We start from the raw sequence: 17,360 nt of genomic DNA on the forward strand, positions 1-17,360 counted from the left end.
TTTAGGGACAACATGGGAAAGTAAGTTTTTTCAACAATAGTTCAAATAATTCACTACACTCTTTAGTCTGGAAGATGAGATTTATCACGTAAAAAATTTTTCAAGAACTCATACATGTTCATAATCAGATAAAAAATCTTATTTAAAATAGACATTTAGTTTCTTATTAAAAGGATCCCTGAAACTGTAAATAGACCGCTTTTAAAAAACCACCCATACAAAGTCAATAGGAGCAGAACATCAGCAAGTGGGTGGTGCTGGGTTATAGTTCAAGTTCGACTGTCAGCTGAAACATCTAATAGAGCCAAATCCCTGATTTCCTCCAGCAGCTGGTATAAGCTTGCTCCCTTGGTCTGGCAGTACTCCTGATAGTCTTCATCAATTACTTCAATGCTTGCTTTTTCTTGGGCACGCTGGGCTGCTTCTGCAGACTGACTGACTTCTTTTACCAAGTCAGACTTTACCACGTGAAAATTCTTCTGGGAAACCTCTGTGTCTGAAGTCTGGTACGGTGTGGTCCTGATTATTTCAAGCTTGATCGTGTCAGCATGGCAGCGGGAAGTCTGCACAAGTATTTTCACCTTAAAACCAATACAAAAATTACCTTAGTTCCAATGGTGCTATTTCCTTTTACTTCTTTCAGATTAAATACTTACTGTAATATGATCGAAAAGGCTTAATGTAACTGATTCTCCAGTGGTTGTAGTGGAAGTAATTTTATTCTGGAAGCGATGAAGTGATCCAGGCTTCCACTCACAGCCCCCATCCCCTTGACAAGAGATGACTAAGCCTTCTTTGTTCTTCATATATGCAGCACCTTTGATTCCATATCTACAAAAAAGGAGATGAGCAGATACAAACTGTTCTACCAATTTTCACTCTTATCAGTTCTCTTAATTTAGAAACTAACAGAAGGCTAGCTAGGATTATGTAAAAACAACATAAAGGGGCAAACACCGTAGCCTGATAATCCTGCTTTGGAGACACAGATGTGCATTGTCAGAGAAACCCCTAGAGTATATGAAAACAGCATGAAGACAGTGACTGAAGTGCTCTGAAAGCAGCGAAGGAAAAGTAAAGATAATGGATCACTGACAGTATTTATGTGCTGGGTGGAGCCTGGAATGGCCCGATAATGGAAGAGCAGCATTACAGGTTATTCCAGACAGTGCAGTGAGGAGACAGTTCTCCACTGGAAGAAGTTACTTGAAGACCAGCAGCATATTTGCACGGGGTTCTCTGGAAGGAAGCCTTTCGTGGTTGGGTAGGTTCTGGCCCCTCAGCCATGCATCCAGGCCAAGCCCTTTCGAATGCTGGAGACAACAGGCCTACATCGAGCTGGTTTACATCCAAGCTCAGGCTGTGGCCAGGATCAAGCAGCCCCGGCTGTATTCATGGAAGTCCAGGGTGGTTGTGTAATGGCTTACCTTACCTAACATCCCCGTAGAATGGGGTTGGTTTGTTTTTTTAAAAATGAGAATTTTTGTGCCTACATTTCTTGTACCTGTTAGCTAGCTGGGTAGACAGTGTTGCTACCAGTAATGTGCAAACATGAAGATGGTTAACTAATCCAAAGTGTCCAGAGCCAGTAACGGAGAAGAAAGGTAGTTCTCTTCCCCCCGAGCTTGAAGAGCTGGTCAAGTGTTAGGAGAGGCAGCGCTCCCCAGTGCTGTGGTGACTAGTACCTTCTTACATCACTCACTAGTCCATTTGTACCACAAGCAGAACACATTTAGTATACTTTAAGATACAGATTTAAAAGCTCAGAAATTGAAATGTAATGTCAACTTCATGCAAAGAGTTGCTTTCTACTAGCATAAATGGGAGGCTGAGCTGAGATACAGGCACTTATAAGTGCCTGTAACTGCCATAAACAGCACCATGTGAGCACTTCGTCTACGCTTCCCTGCTGTCTATGAGGAGTAGGTGTGCAAAAAGTGCTCCTAGCCTGCGTAAACTCCCATTTCCTTCTGTAGTGAACAAAAAGAGTGCCGGGGAATGCAGGGCTTTGTGATTTGGAAAAATCACTTTCTATTGGGTTTTGGGTTTTGTTTTTTAAAGAAAGGGGAGGGGGAGGCGGGGGTGTGGAATATTCCAGTCATTGTTCTGCCTTAGCAGCTGCTTGGGAAAAAAATGTCCCTTTAATGTTTTGAAATAAACACATACCGTAAAGCGTAGTATTACCATTTCCTCATAGGAACTCCTTTTCAGAGTCAATGCACGGAAAAGCGCTGCTTTTGATTTACAACAAAAATCTAAAATGCAGTCATCGGTCACCACCAAGCCATGCTATAAACGCTTCCTTTCTCAAGGACCAGAGCCATCTCCACGGCATTCCAGTAACACTGACATCTTGTTTTTAAGCTCAGTGCAAGCTCTAATCAACTCACCTTGGTACAAAAACCAGCACACCATTTGTTCGAACTGAGTAAATAACACCATCTGCTATGCAGCGCTCATCTGCTTCTGGGGTTTTGTCTTTGAAGTACATGCACTGGAAGAGTTCAGTAGACTGTTTCTGAGCACGCTGGGCGGCCTACAAACAACCCCCCAAAAAGAGAAGACAAAACAACCTAAATAAATATTTCAACGAGCTTGTTTGGATTTGATTTTCATAGTTTCTTTTTCCCATTACCTGTTGCCTAGAAATTTACATCCAAAAGGAAATAGCAGATGTAGTCCAGATGAAATATGAAGTCACTTTTACTACCAGTCAGTCTCAGAAGAAAACTGATACTTAAGTAAAAAAGCCCAAAAGCATTATAAATAAAAAATAAAAGTGATACTATGTCATTGTAGTACCCAAAAGCTACATCCAGGACTGGTATCCCATTCCATTGGGCAGCATACAAAAGTACGGAGACACGCACTATGACCATCTTACCCGGTTTCTGTTATTAATGTGTCTGCACAATTCCTGAAGATCCTTATTACTGAATACATAATCCTTAACATCTCCTTTAGTTTCCTTCACAGTCGCTGCCATCAAGAGTCTGTGGACAACGATATCAGCATATCTTCTAATTGGAGAAGTGAAGTGAGTGTACTTATCTAAGGCAAGTCCTACAAGTGAAAAAGGAAGCGGTGATAAGCAATCAAAGCAATCAACTGCCTCCCCCGCAACAGTTCAGAAATAATAATAGGAATAGCATAAAAAAATAAAAGTGACAAGATACCATAATGATGAAACTCTTCCTCAGGACAGGAGCCAGTCGAGAAGTACAACGCGTTAGACATTGCGTGAGTGGCCATAGATCGCAACAGTTTATTTACAATTGGATCCATTGGGTCATTCGCTTTATCCAGAGACTCAGCCAATGCTTTGTTAGACCTGTCAAAAAAGCGTTAATTCTGAAGAAAATTACGCTATTCCTGATCATAACAGCCTATTGTTAAAAAAGCATACAAAAGCACACAAAAGTTTATTAATCATTATTAATATAAAAATATCAACGACAAGCAGAATGATAGGAAAACTTTCAACACTGTTTAATAACAGCTCTGCTCTAGAGAAGCGTCTAGAAAAAACCCCACTTTTCACCAACAGGCCTGTCTTTTGCAGCCAGAGAAACAACAAGGGCTGGAGCAAAACTCCCTCCTGCGTGGTACAAAGCAGACGGCAAGCTGGTCCCAAACCTGTTCTGTACAGGAGAGCACAAACAGGACGAGGGGACCCCCAAATAAAAGGAGGCATCACTGGTCCCTTCACACTCTATGATGTCCAGAAATGATGTCTCCCAATGTGATGAAGCTCACAGCCTTCTCATAATATCTTGACAAGGTAATTCTGAATTATTTTGTGTTACTTATGACGACTGTATTGCACAGAATTAACTTGATTTAAACAAGTACTCTGTTACACTACTGTTACAGGAAATATAGTGCAAACAAGGCTATTACAGAGCTTAACCACTACATGCTGACTGAACAAATTCTGTTTGGATATGTCTAAAATTATTCACGTGCTGCCATTTTCAGTCCTGCCAGCAGAATCCAGGCAGCCTCCTCGTTTAGAACATCATCTCCTGCTTACAGAAAGGTTATGGTAAATTATTTTTTTAAGAATTGCTATGCAGTGTCTATTAACATTGATCCTGAGAACTGTAATGCTTTGTGATGACAACACAGCCAAACAGTTAATTGCTTAACTTTAATTAAAGCGCTGAAGGTAAGTAATAAAAGATACCGTGTGTCTATTGAGAAACCTTTGGCGCTGGCACATTCTCGAAGTTCAGTAAAAAATTCCTGTCGTGGTGGAGGGTGTTGACGCAACAAAGCTTGATGAGGAAAGTTTTCTGAAATCTTTTTTGCCACCCAGTGGTTGGCAAGAATCATACATTCCGCTACAGTCTCGTGCACCTCCAGCGGCTGCTTGGGGATGAGATCATGGATATTATTCTTATCATCCAGTTGCACTCTGATTTCTACCCCTTCTAGTTCCAGAGCACCACAGCTGTCCCGCTTAGCTCTAACGTGTCGTGCGATATCGGTGAGTTTTGATATTGCCCAAACCAGTTCATCCAGCTTCTTCTGTCTAGTTCTTTTATCCAAGTTTTCCAGTTCCAGGATATCACCAACAACACTTGTGTCTCCATCTAATAATGCCTGTGCTGCTTCGTAAACTAGCTTGTATGCAGATCGAATGATGGTTTTGTTGTAGGAGACTCTCAGCATTTCATATGACTCTTTTTCTAGTTCCCACAAGACACTTACAGCATACCTTAAAGAGAAGATCACAATTCTGTAAATAGTTCTGATTGAACTGTCAATTCAAGCACATAAAACTGTTAACAAATTTACAGGTTTCATTCTGTTTTTTTTACTGGAAACATCTTTTTCTTCATAAAACAAACCAGTGCTGAGCAATGCCACTAATTAATGCACTTGCCTTTCAGTCTCATGTATCACAACTTAATAAATGAGGACCCACCTATGCCAGTGGTATTTTCCATCTGCTGAGGCAGAGGACCTCGAGATATAAGGCCACACCTATTTTAAAGCATAGCTACATTGCAATAGTTATTGTTATTCACTTTTATTTTATTAGTCAGATGCATCCATGATGAACGTTATCTGCACCCTGCATATCCCCGTGCCAGGCAGCCGACTAACCCTGTAAACCGTAATGAAATGGGGTACCACCATGTTTGAGGAATAGGACAATAGCAAAACCCATGACCGTTAACATGGGTGCATGCACTCCAGACTGAAACCCATGTGAAAGAACAAGTGAAGAACAAAGATGCCTTTACCTTTAGGGTTGCTCTTTAAATACAAAGCACATTGCTAAGGGCATGGGTAAACATTATTGGAGGACAAGACAGTCATTGTAGAGTACTGTATTTCAGCTCTTTGTGACTCCCTACTATGCTTACTAATAGTAGCACATAATCCAAAAAGCGAGTGCATAAGCAGTTACTACACAAAATCTTACCTATCAACTCCACTAAGAAGAGAGCATATGTCAGCACTCAAGACGGAGGGCAGCATGTCATAACGACGATCCGCTAAATAATAAGTTGTTGCCCTGAGGAATAAAACACATTTACTATTCTTCTCACAAGGACTCATTGGTGTGTATCTCCCAAGCAGTTTGCAGTATAAGCATAACATCAGCAAAACAAGACACACAGCATGATTTTAAAAGGTTATTGTTACAGAATCCACACATGTGCAATACCAAAGTCAAATTATTTAAATAACTATTTGTATAGTACCAGCCTAATTTTGCCTTCCTCAGTATCTTCAACTGCCATTAAGGCCAGAGCTGGGGCTGTACAAAATATGCTCAACTAAGAAGAGGTCATTTAATGGCTACATCAAACGTATCTGCTGGCTACACAGTTTACATTTCTTTGCGTCTATAAAGAATACCTTTCATAAAGTGATTCAGCAGTTTAAGTTCAAAACAGTGGCAATAACAGAAAAAGAACAGAATATTTGGCATATTAAAACACAAGACTGAATACTAAAACACATGCCTGCCAAATACCTCTTTAAATTGAATGAATTAAATTCATGTAAGACTTAAGCCAATTTTATGGGTTTTCTATGTCCTGTGTGAAGATTCATCTCCCTTGGAATGCAAACAAGTGATTTTTAAATACTTCAAATCACATATGTTAAAGTAGACTATAAAGCAAACACTAATGATTAGGGAATGATAAATTATAACTTTGTGGAAAAAAGCAATTTGATAGCAAAAGGGTGAAGCAGTAGGTCAGAAAGCAGTTTCTTCCCCAACAGGCCTATTTCATCCAAATAAAAGTGGAATACCATTAGCTATATACTGGGTTTAATAAGCTGTTTCCATGACACAAAAGGAGAAAGAAGAAGAAAAAAATGTTTCTTTCCTTCCTTCCAATGTTTCTCAATGTTTCTTTAAGGTAGCACCACAAACTTCTAACCTCCATAAATAAAATAATTTACCTTGCTCTGGCCTCAACATCAGTGTAAGAATTAGCTGCCACAAAATGGGTTACGTCTGCAATATGGACACCTAACTCTAGATTCCCATTAGGCAGAGTTCTAACAGAGAGCGCGTCATCCACATCCTCGCAGCCTTTTGGGTCAATGCTGAATATCAAGTGTGTATCTCTCAAGTCGAGACGGTTTTTTTCCTCCTCTGGATTCACCTTCCATGGATTCTTTGAAGAACTCACGGGCATTTCACTCATCTGTACAAAAACATTATGGATGAACACACAATTGTATCTTTTCTATAAAACGAAGCCAAGAAATTAGATTTAGCGTTTCCTTTTCGACTCTGTTAATTGTTTTGTGTACTTTTTCATCCTAGACAAATTGTTCTTTCCTTGCACTTTCCAAGTCAGTCTATTATATCTACTTCACAGAAGGTATGAAAGAATGCTATGCATATTATTAAAACCTGGTATTATTGTGGTGATGTTGCAGCTCTGGCAAGCATCATCACTACATATTGGTTTTTTACATTCTTTTTCTTTCAATTAATTGTAGGTATAATCAAAATACTTGTCTATAAGAGCTGGTTCCTCTCCTGGTGGAGGACAAAAGAATTTAAGACAATGATTTCAGTAGGTCTGTGCCTTTAGGATCAGTACCATAAACATATATTAAAGACAATAATATCTTAAAAGTCTACCTCAAATTAGAATTAAGAGGTTGTAATCTCCTCATAGCAAACATATTGTCTTAAAATCACTCTTCATTCGTAGTATCTCTAGAACCACTGATCCAAAAGTAATTCCAAGAAATGACCTATAAATAGTTTCCAGCTTTCAAAAACCTGTTGGCAACTACGACATTCAGCTGTAAGAGGGTCCCCCTCTTTGAGAAACAAGACCCTGGAAATCAACAGAAAAGAATGTGTCTAATCACAAAGACTAACCTGGATTTCTGAGAAAGGGGCGACACAAATGCTGTTCTCCACCAGAATAGCTGCAATTTCCCCTTCAAGATCCCCAATTCTTCCTAGAACTCTCACGAAGTGCCCATTTGGATACACAGAAGTTGACTCCCAAGAATCAATACGCACAACAACTCTATACTCCTGCAGCAAAACAATTCTGTTAGAACAGCAATCTGCTCCTGACAAGCGATCAATATAAATACTCCTTCAGGGGCAAACAATGCAATCCAGAGAGACTGGCAACTCCAAAAACTTTAGAGAAAGGAAAAAGAAACCCACAACGAGAAGCACACAAAGAAATACTGAGAATTACATTTCTTTCCTGATCAAAGACCCACTTGGGTCATTTTATGGAGAATCTCTATCTTAAAGTATAAAAATAAAAACAAAACCAAGATGTACACAAATATTCTTATACCAGAAAAGACACAATTGGAATTTACTTCTTGGCTGTGAAGAAGTACTTAACATTACAAGGTAAAAGCAGCTAGGAATGAACGAACCCGTGTTTCTTCTTTCTAAAGCAATGGCAAGCTAATCATCATAATTCATTACCAATTTGTTGAAAAGCTCTTACTACTTTCATCAAAGTTATATATAGTCATAGATCCAATAAAGCCACAAGGGTTAGTACAATTTATACCCCTAATATGACCTTTATCAGAAAAAAACAAAGCAAGTAGTATATGAATGGTCACGGTACCTGAACTGTGGCCCAAATTCAGAACTCAAATAAGCTTTATCACTTCAAGCTGATGTGGTTTTGACAGGAATTGAACACATTCCTTCAAGGCAGAACTACTCTCACAGACTTAACTTTATTAATAGTTTTACCCATGTTTTTGCCAAAGAAACATCATTAGAGCATACAACACCTGCGCAACTTTGCATGAACACAGAATAGAGAAGCACTTCTGTCAAATTACCTGTAATGCTTCAGCTTGCTGGGTACTGATACGGATTTTGGGAATTCGGTAGTCCCAAGGTGTAACAAGGATTTTCTGAGCATTTCTGCCCTGGGACTGGCTCTCTTCTTTAGAGGGGAAAGTGACCACATAATCCCTCCAGTTCTTCTGAATGATTCCAACAACTTTACCTTTTAAGAAGCAATATTGTTGGCTGTACATTAAAGAGTTAAACAGGAACATAAAAGCAAATATGTGGGAGATATAAAAGATTCATTGTTTTGTAATACGAACTAATGTATCCACAAATCTGTATTACAATTGCTAACAACATATGGTATACAGATAACATAATAAGCTTTGTTATAAATTATCGTTGGTACAGCCAGATTTTAATGAGCTTTTATTTATGTGGAGACTAACTCATTGTATAGATTTCAATTGATACAGTACATAAATTATTCAGAGAGGTTTCCACTACTACTGAAATGTGGCCAATTCTAGGAAAAAATACAGAAAATTTTCAATAGCAAAGATCAAAATCAAACAGCATTTTCTTGCAGGAAGAGAATTAACCTCCTAAAACTTTTAACTCTGACCTCAGCAAACTTTTAAAAACTTAAACTTTTAAAAGCTTTTAAACTTTTAAAAAACTTTTTAAGACTTTTAACACCTGCAGATTAATATTTTCAAATAAGACTCTAAGTTCCCACAGTACACAGGCATGTCCCATTGTAATGGGAGCTGGCTACTTCTTCACCTAATAAAAACTGGAGCACACACCCTGGTAAAATGGTCTGTATTAGAATGGCAGTTCATTTCTTGTAGAGCTTTGAAGAGTGACAGCATACATTTGGGTAGTAACGTATTCCAATCTCAATATTTGAGGAAGATAACTACAATAATTCAGCTATTTCCGCAAATTAAATTAAAGAGAAAAAAAAGGGGGGGGGGGGCTTGCATATAGAGAGAATCTAGTGGCTTTCTTGTTGGGGTATGTTAGAATGCTTTAATTTGGGATAATCACATCAAATTTACTATGGTGCAAAAAATGTGACAACTGCAGAAATCAAGGGAAGGCACTGTATAATGAAGAGCAAAACACAACTTTGACCAAGGAAGTAAGGTGATCTTAACAAAACATTGTACCATGCTATCTACTTTACCTGTGGGCATGGGGTCACCAGTGGTGTCTGCAGGTGCTTTATCCTCGGTTTCATTTTCACAAAGCGCAACAGTCCTTCCTTTCCATTCATGCAAAGGTAGTAACTCAACAGCTACCACATCACCATGGATTGCACGATTTCGAGCTTTGGCCCCATAAATAAGGATGTCACTTTGAAGTTCTGAATTTAAAATAAAAAGAAATAGAACTATAAAATGCTAAAAAATTCAAATCCCTACTCTTGGCAGCATTCTGCTGAAGTAACAGAAAATGACATTCGCAATATGTTTTCTTCCAAAATGGACTGCTGGCAAGTAATTTATGTTGTAAGAAAATTAAAACCTTTCCCTCCTTTTTTAAAAGGAGATATTAAGCAATTCTGTAAGTAATCTCTTGGATAAAAAGCAGCATAGGCCAGGATGAGTTCACTGTTCTTAGGCAGTAGCCTCAAAAACACACAACAGTTAAACTGTGGAAACCACTGCCACAGGATTCTGGGCAGGGTCCAGAATCAAACAAGTTTAAAAAAAAGGATTAATATATTGAACACTGGTTTGACTGCAGGGCCAGTCACAGGAACATTTGAAAGTACTTATTAGTGAAAGCTGGGACAATATATCTGTGCAAGGATAATGCAATGTTCCTTCAAAGGTATTTATTGCTAACTCATACCAGAAAGACAATACTGGTGTTCCAATCTGATTCAAAAGGCATTTTTCCAATTACGTTCACAATGATCAGCTTCCTAATCCTGCCAACACCTATGCAAACAGTTATTTCAGTCGAATGAGTGGTCATCTCAAGACAGAGCAAAGGACAGAGATAACAATTTGTATCAGTATGCAACTTCAGAAAAGGTCTAGGAAAACCTCTGAGGAGGACAAGAATCCAGAACACAGCTAAAGGTACTAAGAAAGAGGAAGGAGGACATAAAGCGTATTGTTTTCTCATGAGGCCCGCCCTCTGAGTTATCTTCAGCCTCCTTTGCAGCCCATGAAAACAACCCAAGCATTGGAGTGTCTTAGCTTTCATCTTGTTTAAGAGCTGAACAGGTACACACGTATGGCTACGTGGCTTCTCATAAAAAGCGCAAACAGTGTCAAAAAGGCATTGAGTAAATCCTCTCATCGTCTATTCACCTGTTTCTTTGCTGCTGAATCCCTGAAGTCGAACAAAAGCTTCCAGTTGTGCTCTATGCTTATTGACATTCAGTGTACCCTAAAAGAAAATAGCAAACTGATAAACAGAATGAAACAGTCATGGCTCTAAATAGCCAACTTTAAAGTATAAAATTTTGAGTTTTACAATTATTTTAAGATAAATCAGTAGCTTTTACTGATATGTAGGTTATTTTGAACATAACTGTTATCTCTATAGGGGGAGAATGTATAATGCAGAACTGGAAAAGAATGGTAAGTTCTTTAAATGCTCAAATTAATTGTAAGCAGGTAAAGGTCCTTCTATTCAAATCACAGGCAGTGTACTTTTGCTGCCTGCCTTAATATGGAACCTGGAGTTATTCCTACAAGAAAGAAAAACCTCAGTCTTTCTGTTCATATTTTATTCTCACCTCGCTGCTGAAATTGACAAGAAAGGAAAAATTACTACCTCTAATTCTTTAACTTATTTTTAGGAGAAGGACACTTGTCCACCACCAATCCATATTAAGGCCCTGAACAGCCATAAAACTGTAAATTAATTTCACTGACTGAGAGATCTCTGGGCAAATGAAATAAGAAATGCTGCCCTTTTACAGCATTTTTTATATTTAAGAATGAGATATAGCTGCTTCATATCACACCCAGTTTCTCAATTTACAGGTATATCACATATCAACCTGAAGAAAAATCCATAGCAAATTTAACATCCTCAGTAACAAATTCTCGTTTTTCCTTCTCCAAGAGAAAAAAACCCTACGTGTTCACAAGATGAAGTAAGGGAAATATTTTGAGACTCCTAATCCCTTCCATCCTCTTACTCTTGCTTCTGTGTTTTCTTTCCCTCTTCCCACTAAAGCAATATTTGTTTATCTAATCAGGCTAATTCAGGCAACTAAAGGGACCAAGCACAAGACTGTTGTTCCGAGTATGTGCTCTCTATAGCAAATTACCTGTATATATCTTCCAGATTTGATCCCAACCTCCAATATTTCCACAGGTAAGTGCTCAGGATATTCTTTTCCATTGTTTTCTTGGCTTTCACTCTCCCGTTCATGCTGAGCTTGAAGTATAGAATCAAAGAGTTCATGGGCAGCCTTTAAGTCAGGCCAAAAGTTATCCAAGTAATTCTGTATGCAGATATATAAACAAACATGAAAGTATTTAAAGGTCTCTGTTCTTTTAATAATGCATTTGGAAAGCCCATCATGGATAAGAGCCATCTCATATGCTATACTCAAACAGCACTTCCAAGTGGTAATGATGTGTCTGCTCTACAGATTCATTCCAGATTCAACCCAACTCATTCACTAAATACAACAAAGGAGGCGCAACTGTTAAGACAGCATCCTAGTCTAGAGATTCACAAACTTTTGCTACCAATATACCCCAGCCAGGCTACATACTTCTTGTAAAGTGCAACAGCAGAAAAATCAAACTGGCAACCCACTTTTTTGTACATTTTTATATGATTTTGTACACTACATTTGGGCCACCTTCCATTGCCTCTTAACAATTAAAAAAAACAAACAAGCATCATCATTTTTATATAGATTTAAGGTAAATCTGTTTGGTCCTGTTTTTACTCAGCATCCTTTCACAGCTAAACATAAACATCCCATCCACGTATCCCGCTGAATACAAGCGGTATCAGAGATCAACAACCGAATGAAGAATGAATTATCTTCTCACACATCACTGTATCCTACGTAGTCAAGGCTAAAGGAAACTGGCAGAATAATGCTGATGGATATTTAGGCTAAGCTGTTTATGAACTGCTTGCACTATAGATTTAGACAGCTGGCTGAGGAAACTGATCATTCTTCACCGATGCTCAATTCTTTAAAAATAAGGAAAACAATGAAAAGGGCTTCTAAGAAGGATGACCTCTATCTTTAGAGCTGCTGTTTTTCTTTTCAGTTCTCTGGTTTGCTCACTGCCACCATTTTTTATGACATTCCCATGACTGACATCTTTGCTTTCTTTGATAAATGAATACATGAGTTAGCATCACAGGTTTCTTAAACGCAAACTCTGAAATGATTTACACTATACATTGGGTTTTAACGTACTTGCTTCATCATTTTGATGCAGCATAAAGGAAACCTTCTTCAATTTTTCTGGCACGTTACCTTGAAGGAAATCACAAACACTCCTTCTGTTTCATTTCCGTACTGCCTGATAGCATCTTCATCTTCTGTTACCATAACAACTGGCATCTGACCCAAGCAGTGATTAAAATACCAGACTGCTGCATTGTAAATACTCCTAGAAAAGCAAAGTTTGAAATAAGATTTCTGGCATATCTCATTTGCTACTTGCAAGACATTTGCAGGCTTTGTATAAATGAGATTTTGGTTTAACACGCTTACTTTTGAGATACATACTCAAAATGCATAAACATTGTATCTGCAAAATTTTTTATGTGCCATACATAAGCACCAAGAGAACAGAGGGAAAAAAAATGTTTCCTCCCCAATATGTCTCCTTGTGCCATAGCTGCAAGGTAACATATCGTTCCTCTGAGTGAAAGTTTGTAAAAAGCAAGTTGGAACTGCCACGACTCCAATGCCATGGTGTTTGCAGGCTATCAAACACTGCATCTAACAGTCCAATAAGGTGTGCTTGATCTATTAATTATGCTAAAGTATTCTTTAAAATGTTTGTGTAACTTTAAAATGATACAGGTTCTTTTAGCATTATTCATTTAATTAATTACATTTTTGTCTATTTTCCTAAGAAAACAATGTTGACACTTTCTTAATCACACAAGGACAATCTAGACTTTCAGTTATTGTGAACTGTTCCAGAGATAAACAGAGCAAGAGCAACTCTTACATACCCAATGCATGCTAATATTCCTAAATACAATGCCATAATGTTGTCCAGCGTAGTACCACATAAGTAAAAACAAACCTGGTCTGCCATTTCTCCATGGACTCTCCCTTCTCTCTTGGTAAATAAGAATGCTGGTGGAATTCATTAGCAAACACAATACAGTCATGACGGGCATCCTTTACTAGATTTCGTAACTTGTTGTACAGTCTGGAATACGAAAAAGATAAATATAGTGTTGTGCTTTCTTTTGATAATACTATTTTAACTCCAGATGAAAATACAGCTGAAAAACTCAACAAAAAGTACTAGCATGCACAAAGAAATGCATTCATTAAATTACATCATTGATGGTAAAACCTAAAACATCATCTGTAAGTAAGCTTTTCTAATTTCCATTATGAATGCTTCTGATTTTTAAACATATTTGTTTTCCAACGACCCCCACAAAACATCATAAGCGTTCAGGAACTTACCTTGTCACTTCTGGGAGAAGAACTATTTCTTCAAAGGCATTTGAGCCTTAGAAATATAGGAAGACCTTGATAGCAAGTTGCACCCTTACATGCTATGGCAATACATACCTTAATGTCTAATAAGGTAAGTACCACGTAATAGTATTAATCGCTCAGACAAGTGCTCAGTCTTTAATACAGCAAACCAAAAACATGTCCATAACCTAGTTGTGGCACATGATACATCGTTTCTGCAAAGCCGACTTAATTTCTGCCACAAGCCATCTGATTAGTTAATAATGCTGCAGGTTTAATATCACTCCTATCAAGTGAAAACTATGACAGGAATTGGTGTCCATGGATCATAAAGGATCACAGTTCTTTCTCTTCTGTAAAATTACATTAAGACACCTGAAAGACCTAAAGCCAAATTAAGCAGAGTGTATTTGCTGACTTTGGATTACTGTTCTTAAATATACATTTTATAAAGTTAGTCTCTTCAATCTAAATTAAAAGTAAGTAGGATAGTACCTGCGTCCTTTTTGATGTTGCACAGCTTGACATGCCGTTTGCATGAAAATAATACCTTTCAGCTCCGGAAACTCAAGAATCTCAAGGTAATCTTGAACAACCTTGCAGTCGGGGACAACATAATGTGTAACATCATCCGATAACAATTTGCCATCTAAAATATAAATCAGAGTTTAAAGGTTTAAACTTTCAATTACAATACTGGTTTCTCAAAAATACTTTCAGATGTCAGGAAATTACAGTTGTGTATCCTCAAAGGTACGCTCATCTCTTTCTTTGATGAACAAAATTATGACCACTATGGTACGATTCTGTGGTACAATCTCTAAATTTGTGACAGTATCCTTTAACGTGCGCTGATGTCAAAATTTAGTGCAAATTCTATCCAAATGAGTAAAAAACATCCACTTTCATTATGAAACTTATATATCTTCAGAAGTGCAGGTAACAGTCCTTTTTCCTCTACTTCCATATGAAAAGAGGGACTATACATCCGCCACAGAAAATCTTTTCATGGAACTTTCAAAGGGTGTAGAATTACGGGTATTTCTGTTACACTGCTTCCATGAATCTCTCTATTCAACACTATCCATTTACCACAGGATCTTTTTTCTATATTTTTACATAAAAGAATACAGAAAGGGGTACACGTGAAGAAAAGCAATGCTACTGCGAAACGAAGATGTTCTTGAATCTAAACTATTAACTATCATTGCTAATTTTCTCTAAAGAGACTCCATCCCTTAGGAATACGCCATTAAAATACTACAACCAACCCGTCACAGATTACATCTTATAATGTACCTCAAAAATAATGAGTTGAATCGCTTTAGATATTTCAAAGATTACCTGACAAACTTTCGGGCGAGGGGAATCTCTGCTGTATTTTCTCTCAATGCCTACTTATCCCTTATGATATTATAACCACTGAGCCACTGAATTTACCATAGTGCAGGCCAATTATATATAATAAAAGTATAGAGATCTTAACAAGTCAGGTTATTTTCATGTATTTCTCAGAAGCTGACACAAGGCAATCTGTCTATTAATTGTGACCACTAGAAGGGTGAATCCAATTCTGCATACAGTAACAGGTACATCTCACACTGAAGGCGTATAATGGATGATGGCAGAATGCACAGAAGAAAGCTAATATTTATTACTAATTCAGAAGGGCATCAAAAGTGAAATGTCACTGAAAGATTTATGTAATCTGCCCATATTAAGCTATCCTTGCCTAACCTACACATCTACATCAGAGCAACTTCTACGCAGGCACAGCACACCATTACAAGTATCTGTAGATGTGGTTTACGCAGGCGTCTCTCACACTGCATGAAATAAGTTTGCTCAGCGCATTGTGTAGAGTCAGGAATGAAAACAAATGTTCACCTCACCTCTGAGTTACCTAGAATAATTACAAAGGGACATACTCTGACACTCATTTACAGCACAATTTACATTTAAGTGCAGAAGAGGGAAAGTTAGGCATGGTAAGAGAGATAACACTTTTTTTCTGGTATGTGCCTGTAACTTATCCTTAAGGAATTCATGCAATACATTTGGCAGCAGTTACTATCACTAGTCCCGACATCCTAGACAGTAGTAATATACTACCTTCTGCCCTTAATTGCAACAGGCACCTAAACCAAAAGTGACAACATCTATAACAATTACAGTTCAGAAAGGAGGGGAGGGAAGAGTTAAAATTATCAACCTTTTTTTAGTTCAGCAAATAATTTGGTCGATTTAAATAGGTTGGATATTATGTTAGTTATTTGCCAGTCTGTTCCTTGCACCAAATAAATTGTGCTATTTAACAACAAAAAAACCCACCCCTGAAATATCAACCAAAGGTCACATGATGATCTCTGATGCACATAATAGCGCCACAGTAGGTAAAAACAACAACAAATCTAGACATCACAGAGGCTGGCAGCCTTCCCATGTCTGAAATGGCCAGATGTTATACAGGCAATTGCATTTAATTACTTAACAGAAATAACTGCCGATGCAGAATTACAATCCCTTCAGGACAACAGCTTGGCCCCAGTGTAAAGACACTGAACAGGTATGTATAGAAATTAATTCATGCTATAAACCACCACTCTGCAGAAATTAATGCATTTTAAAAGATCTTTTAAAAAACGGAAGAGTGAAACTTGTGTAACCCTTTAATCAGTCTGTAAACTGTTCACAGTCCAATGCTGTAACGATCAACTTCTCAATCCCTTTTTCTCTTTTCTTAACGCCTCGTTCATTTCTGGACGATTTTGCTCTGAAGGAGCACTTTTGCAGTAACCCCTGACTCGGGACCTCTCGCTTTTCTCACGACTGTCCTGTTGCCCAGGACGGGCCATGCCCGCCCGGGACGGCGCAGGGGAGCTCTGGGCCGAGCCTCCGGCCCCCCCTCCTCCCCACCGCTCTCCCACCGTTCTTTCTCTCTTAGTCACCGCTGCCCCGCTCGCTGCCCCCCCGCAACGCTCTCGCCAGGTCCCGCCGGCTCCTGTCAGGCCTCCCCGCCCCGGCAGCCCCGGTCCGTCCAGGCCGTGTGGGATCACCTCTGCCCAGGGATCACAGCTACGGCCCGATGTGCGCTGAGGCACGACGGCCCCCGGGGAGAAGCCGCCCACCGCTCCAGCTCGGGCGATGCCGGCTCTGGCAGCCCGGGTTCCGCTGCCTCTTCTCCCCGGAGCCCCGACCCCCAGCCTCCCGCCCTCAGCCCCCTCACCGCGAGGACAGGCAGCCCGGCACAAGGCGCTGCGGCACGGCACGTCGGGGCGCAGGTAGTGCTCCCGCACGACGCGCACCGAGCGACCCTGCTGGCCCCGCAGCTGCAACACTCTCTCGGTGCGGAGCATTAGGGCGGCGGGAAGCTACGACCCCTCGGCCGGGCCCGCGGCTCCCAGGGCGCTTGCGCAT

At 39.2% G+C, this 17,360-nt stretch overlaps 1 protein-coding gene across 1 annotated transcript; it reads right to left on the minus strand.

Annotated features, from left to right (window-relative positions):
- Nucleotides 1-61: 61 nt before the first annotated feature.
- On the minus strand, nucleotides 62-17,360 carry DIS3L (DIS3 like exosome 3'-5' exoribonuclease). The gene is made up of 17 exons (XM_074600328.1): nucleotides 17,170-17,360; nucleotides 14,439-14,592; nucleotides 13,534-13,662; nucleotides 12,750-12,885; nucleotides 11,571-11,747; nucleotides 10,600-10,678; nucleotides 9,462-9,641; nucleotides 8,317-8,486; nucleotides 7,370-7,531; nucleotides 6,430-6,677; nucleotides 5,435-5,527; nucleotides 4,187-4,720; nucleotides 3,177-3,331; nucleotides 2,885-3,063; nucleotides 2,391-2,536; nucleotides 657-831; nucleotides 62-581 (listed from the first exon to the last, which is right to left on the minus strand). The coding sequence occupies exons 1-17, from the start codon at nucleotides 17,297-17,299 to the stop codon at nucleotides 270-272; spliced, it is 3,159 nt and encodes a 1,052-aa protein (XP_074456429.1). The 5' UTR covers nucleotides 17,300-17,360; the 3' UTR covers nucleotides 62-269.

The sequence above is a fragment of the Larus michahellis genome, chromosome 9 (genome assembly GCF_964199755.1).
Source record: "Larus michahellis chromosome 9, bLarMic1.1, whole genome shotgun sequence".
NCBI classification, from domain to species: Eukaryota; Metazoa; Chordata; class Aves; order Charadriiformes; family Laridae; genus Larus; species Larus michahellis.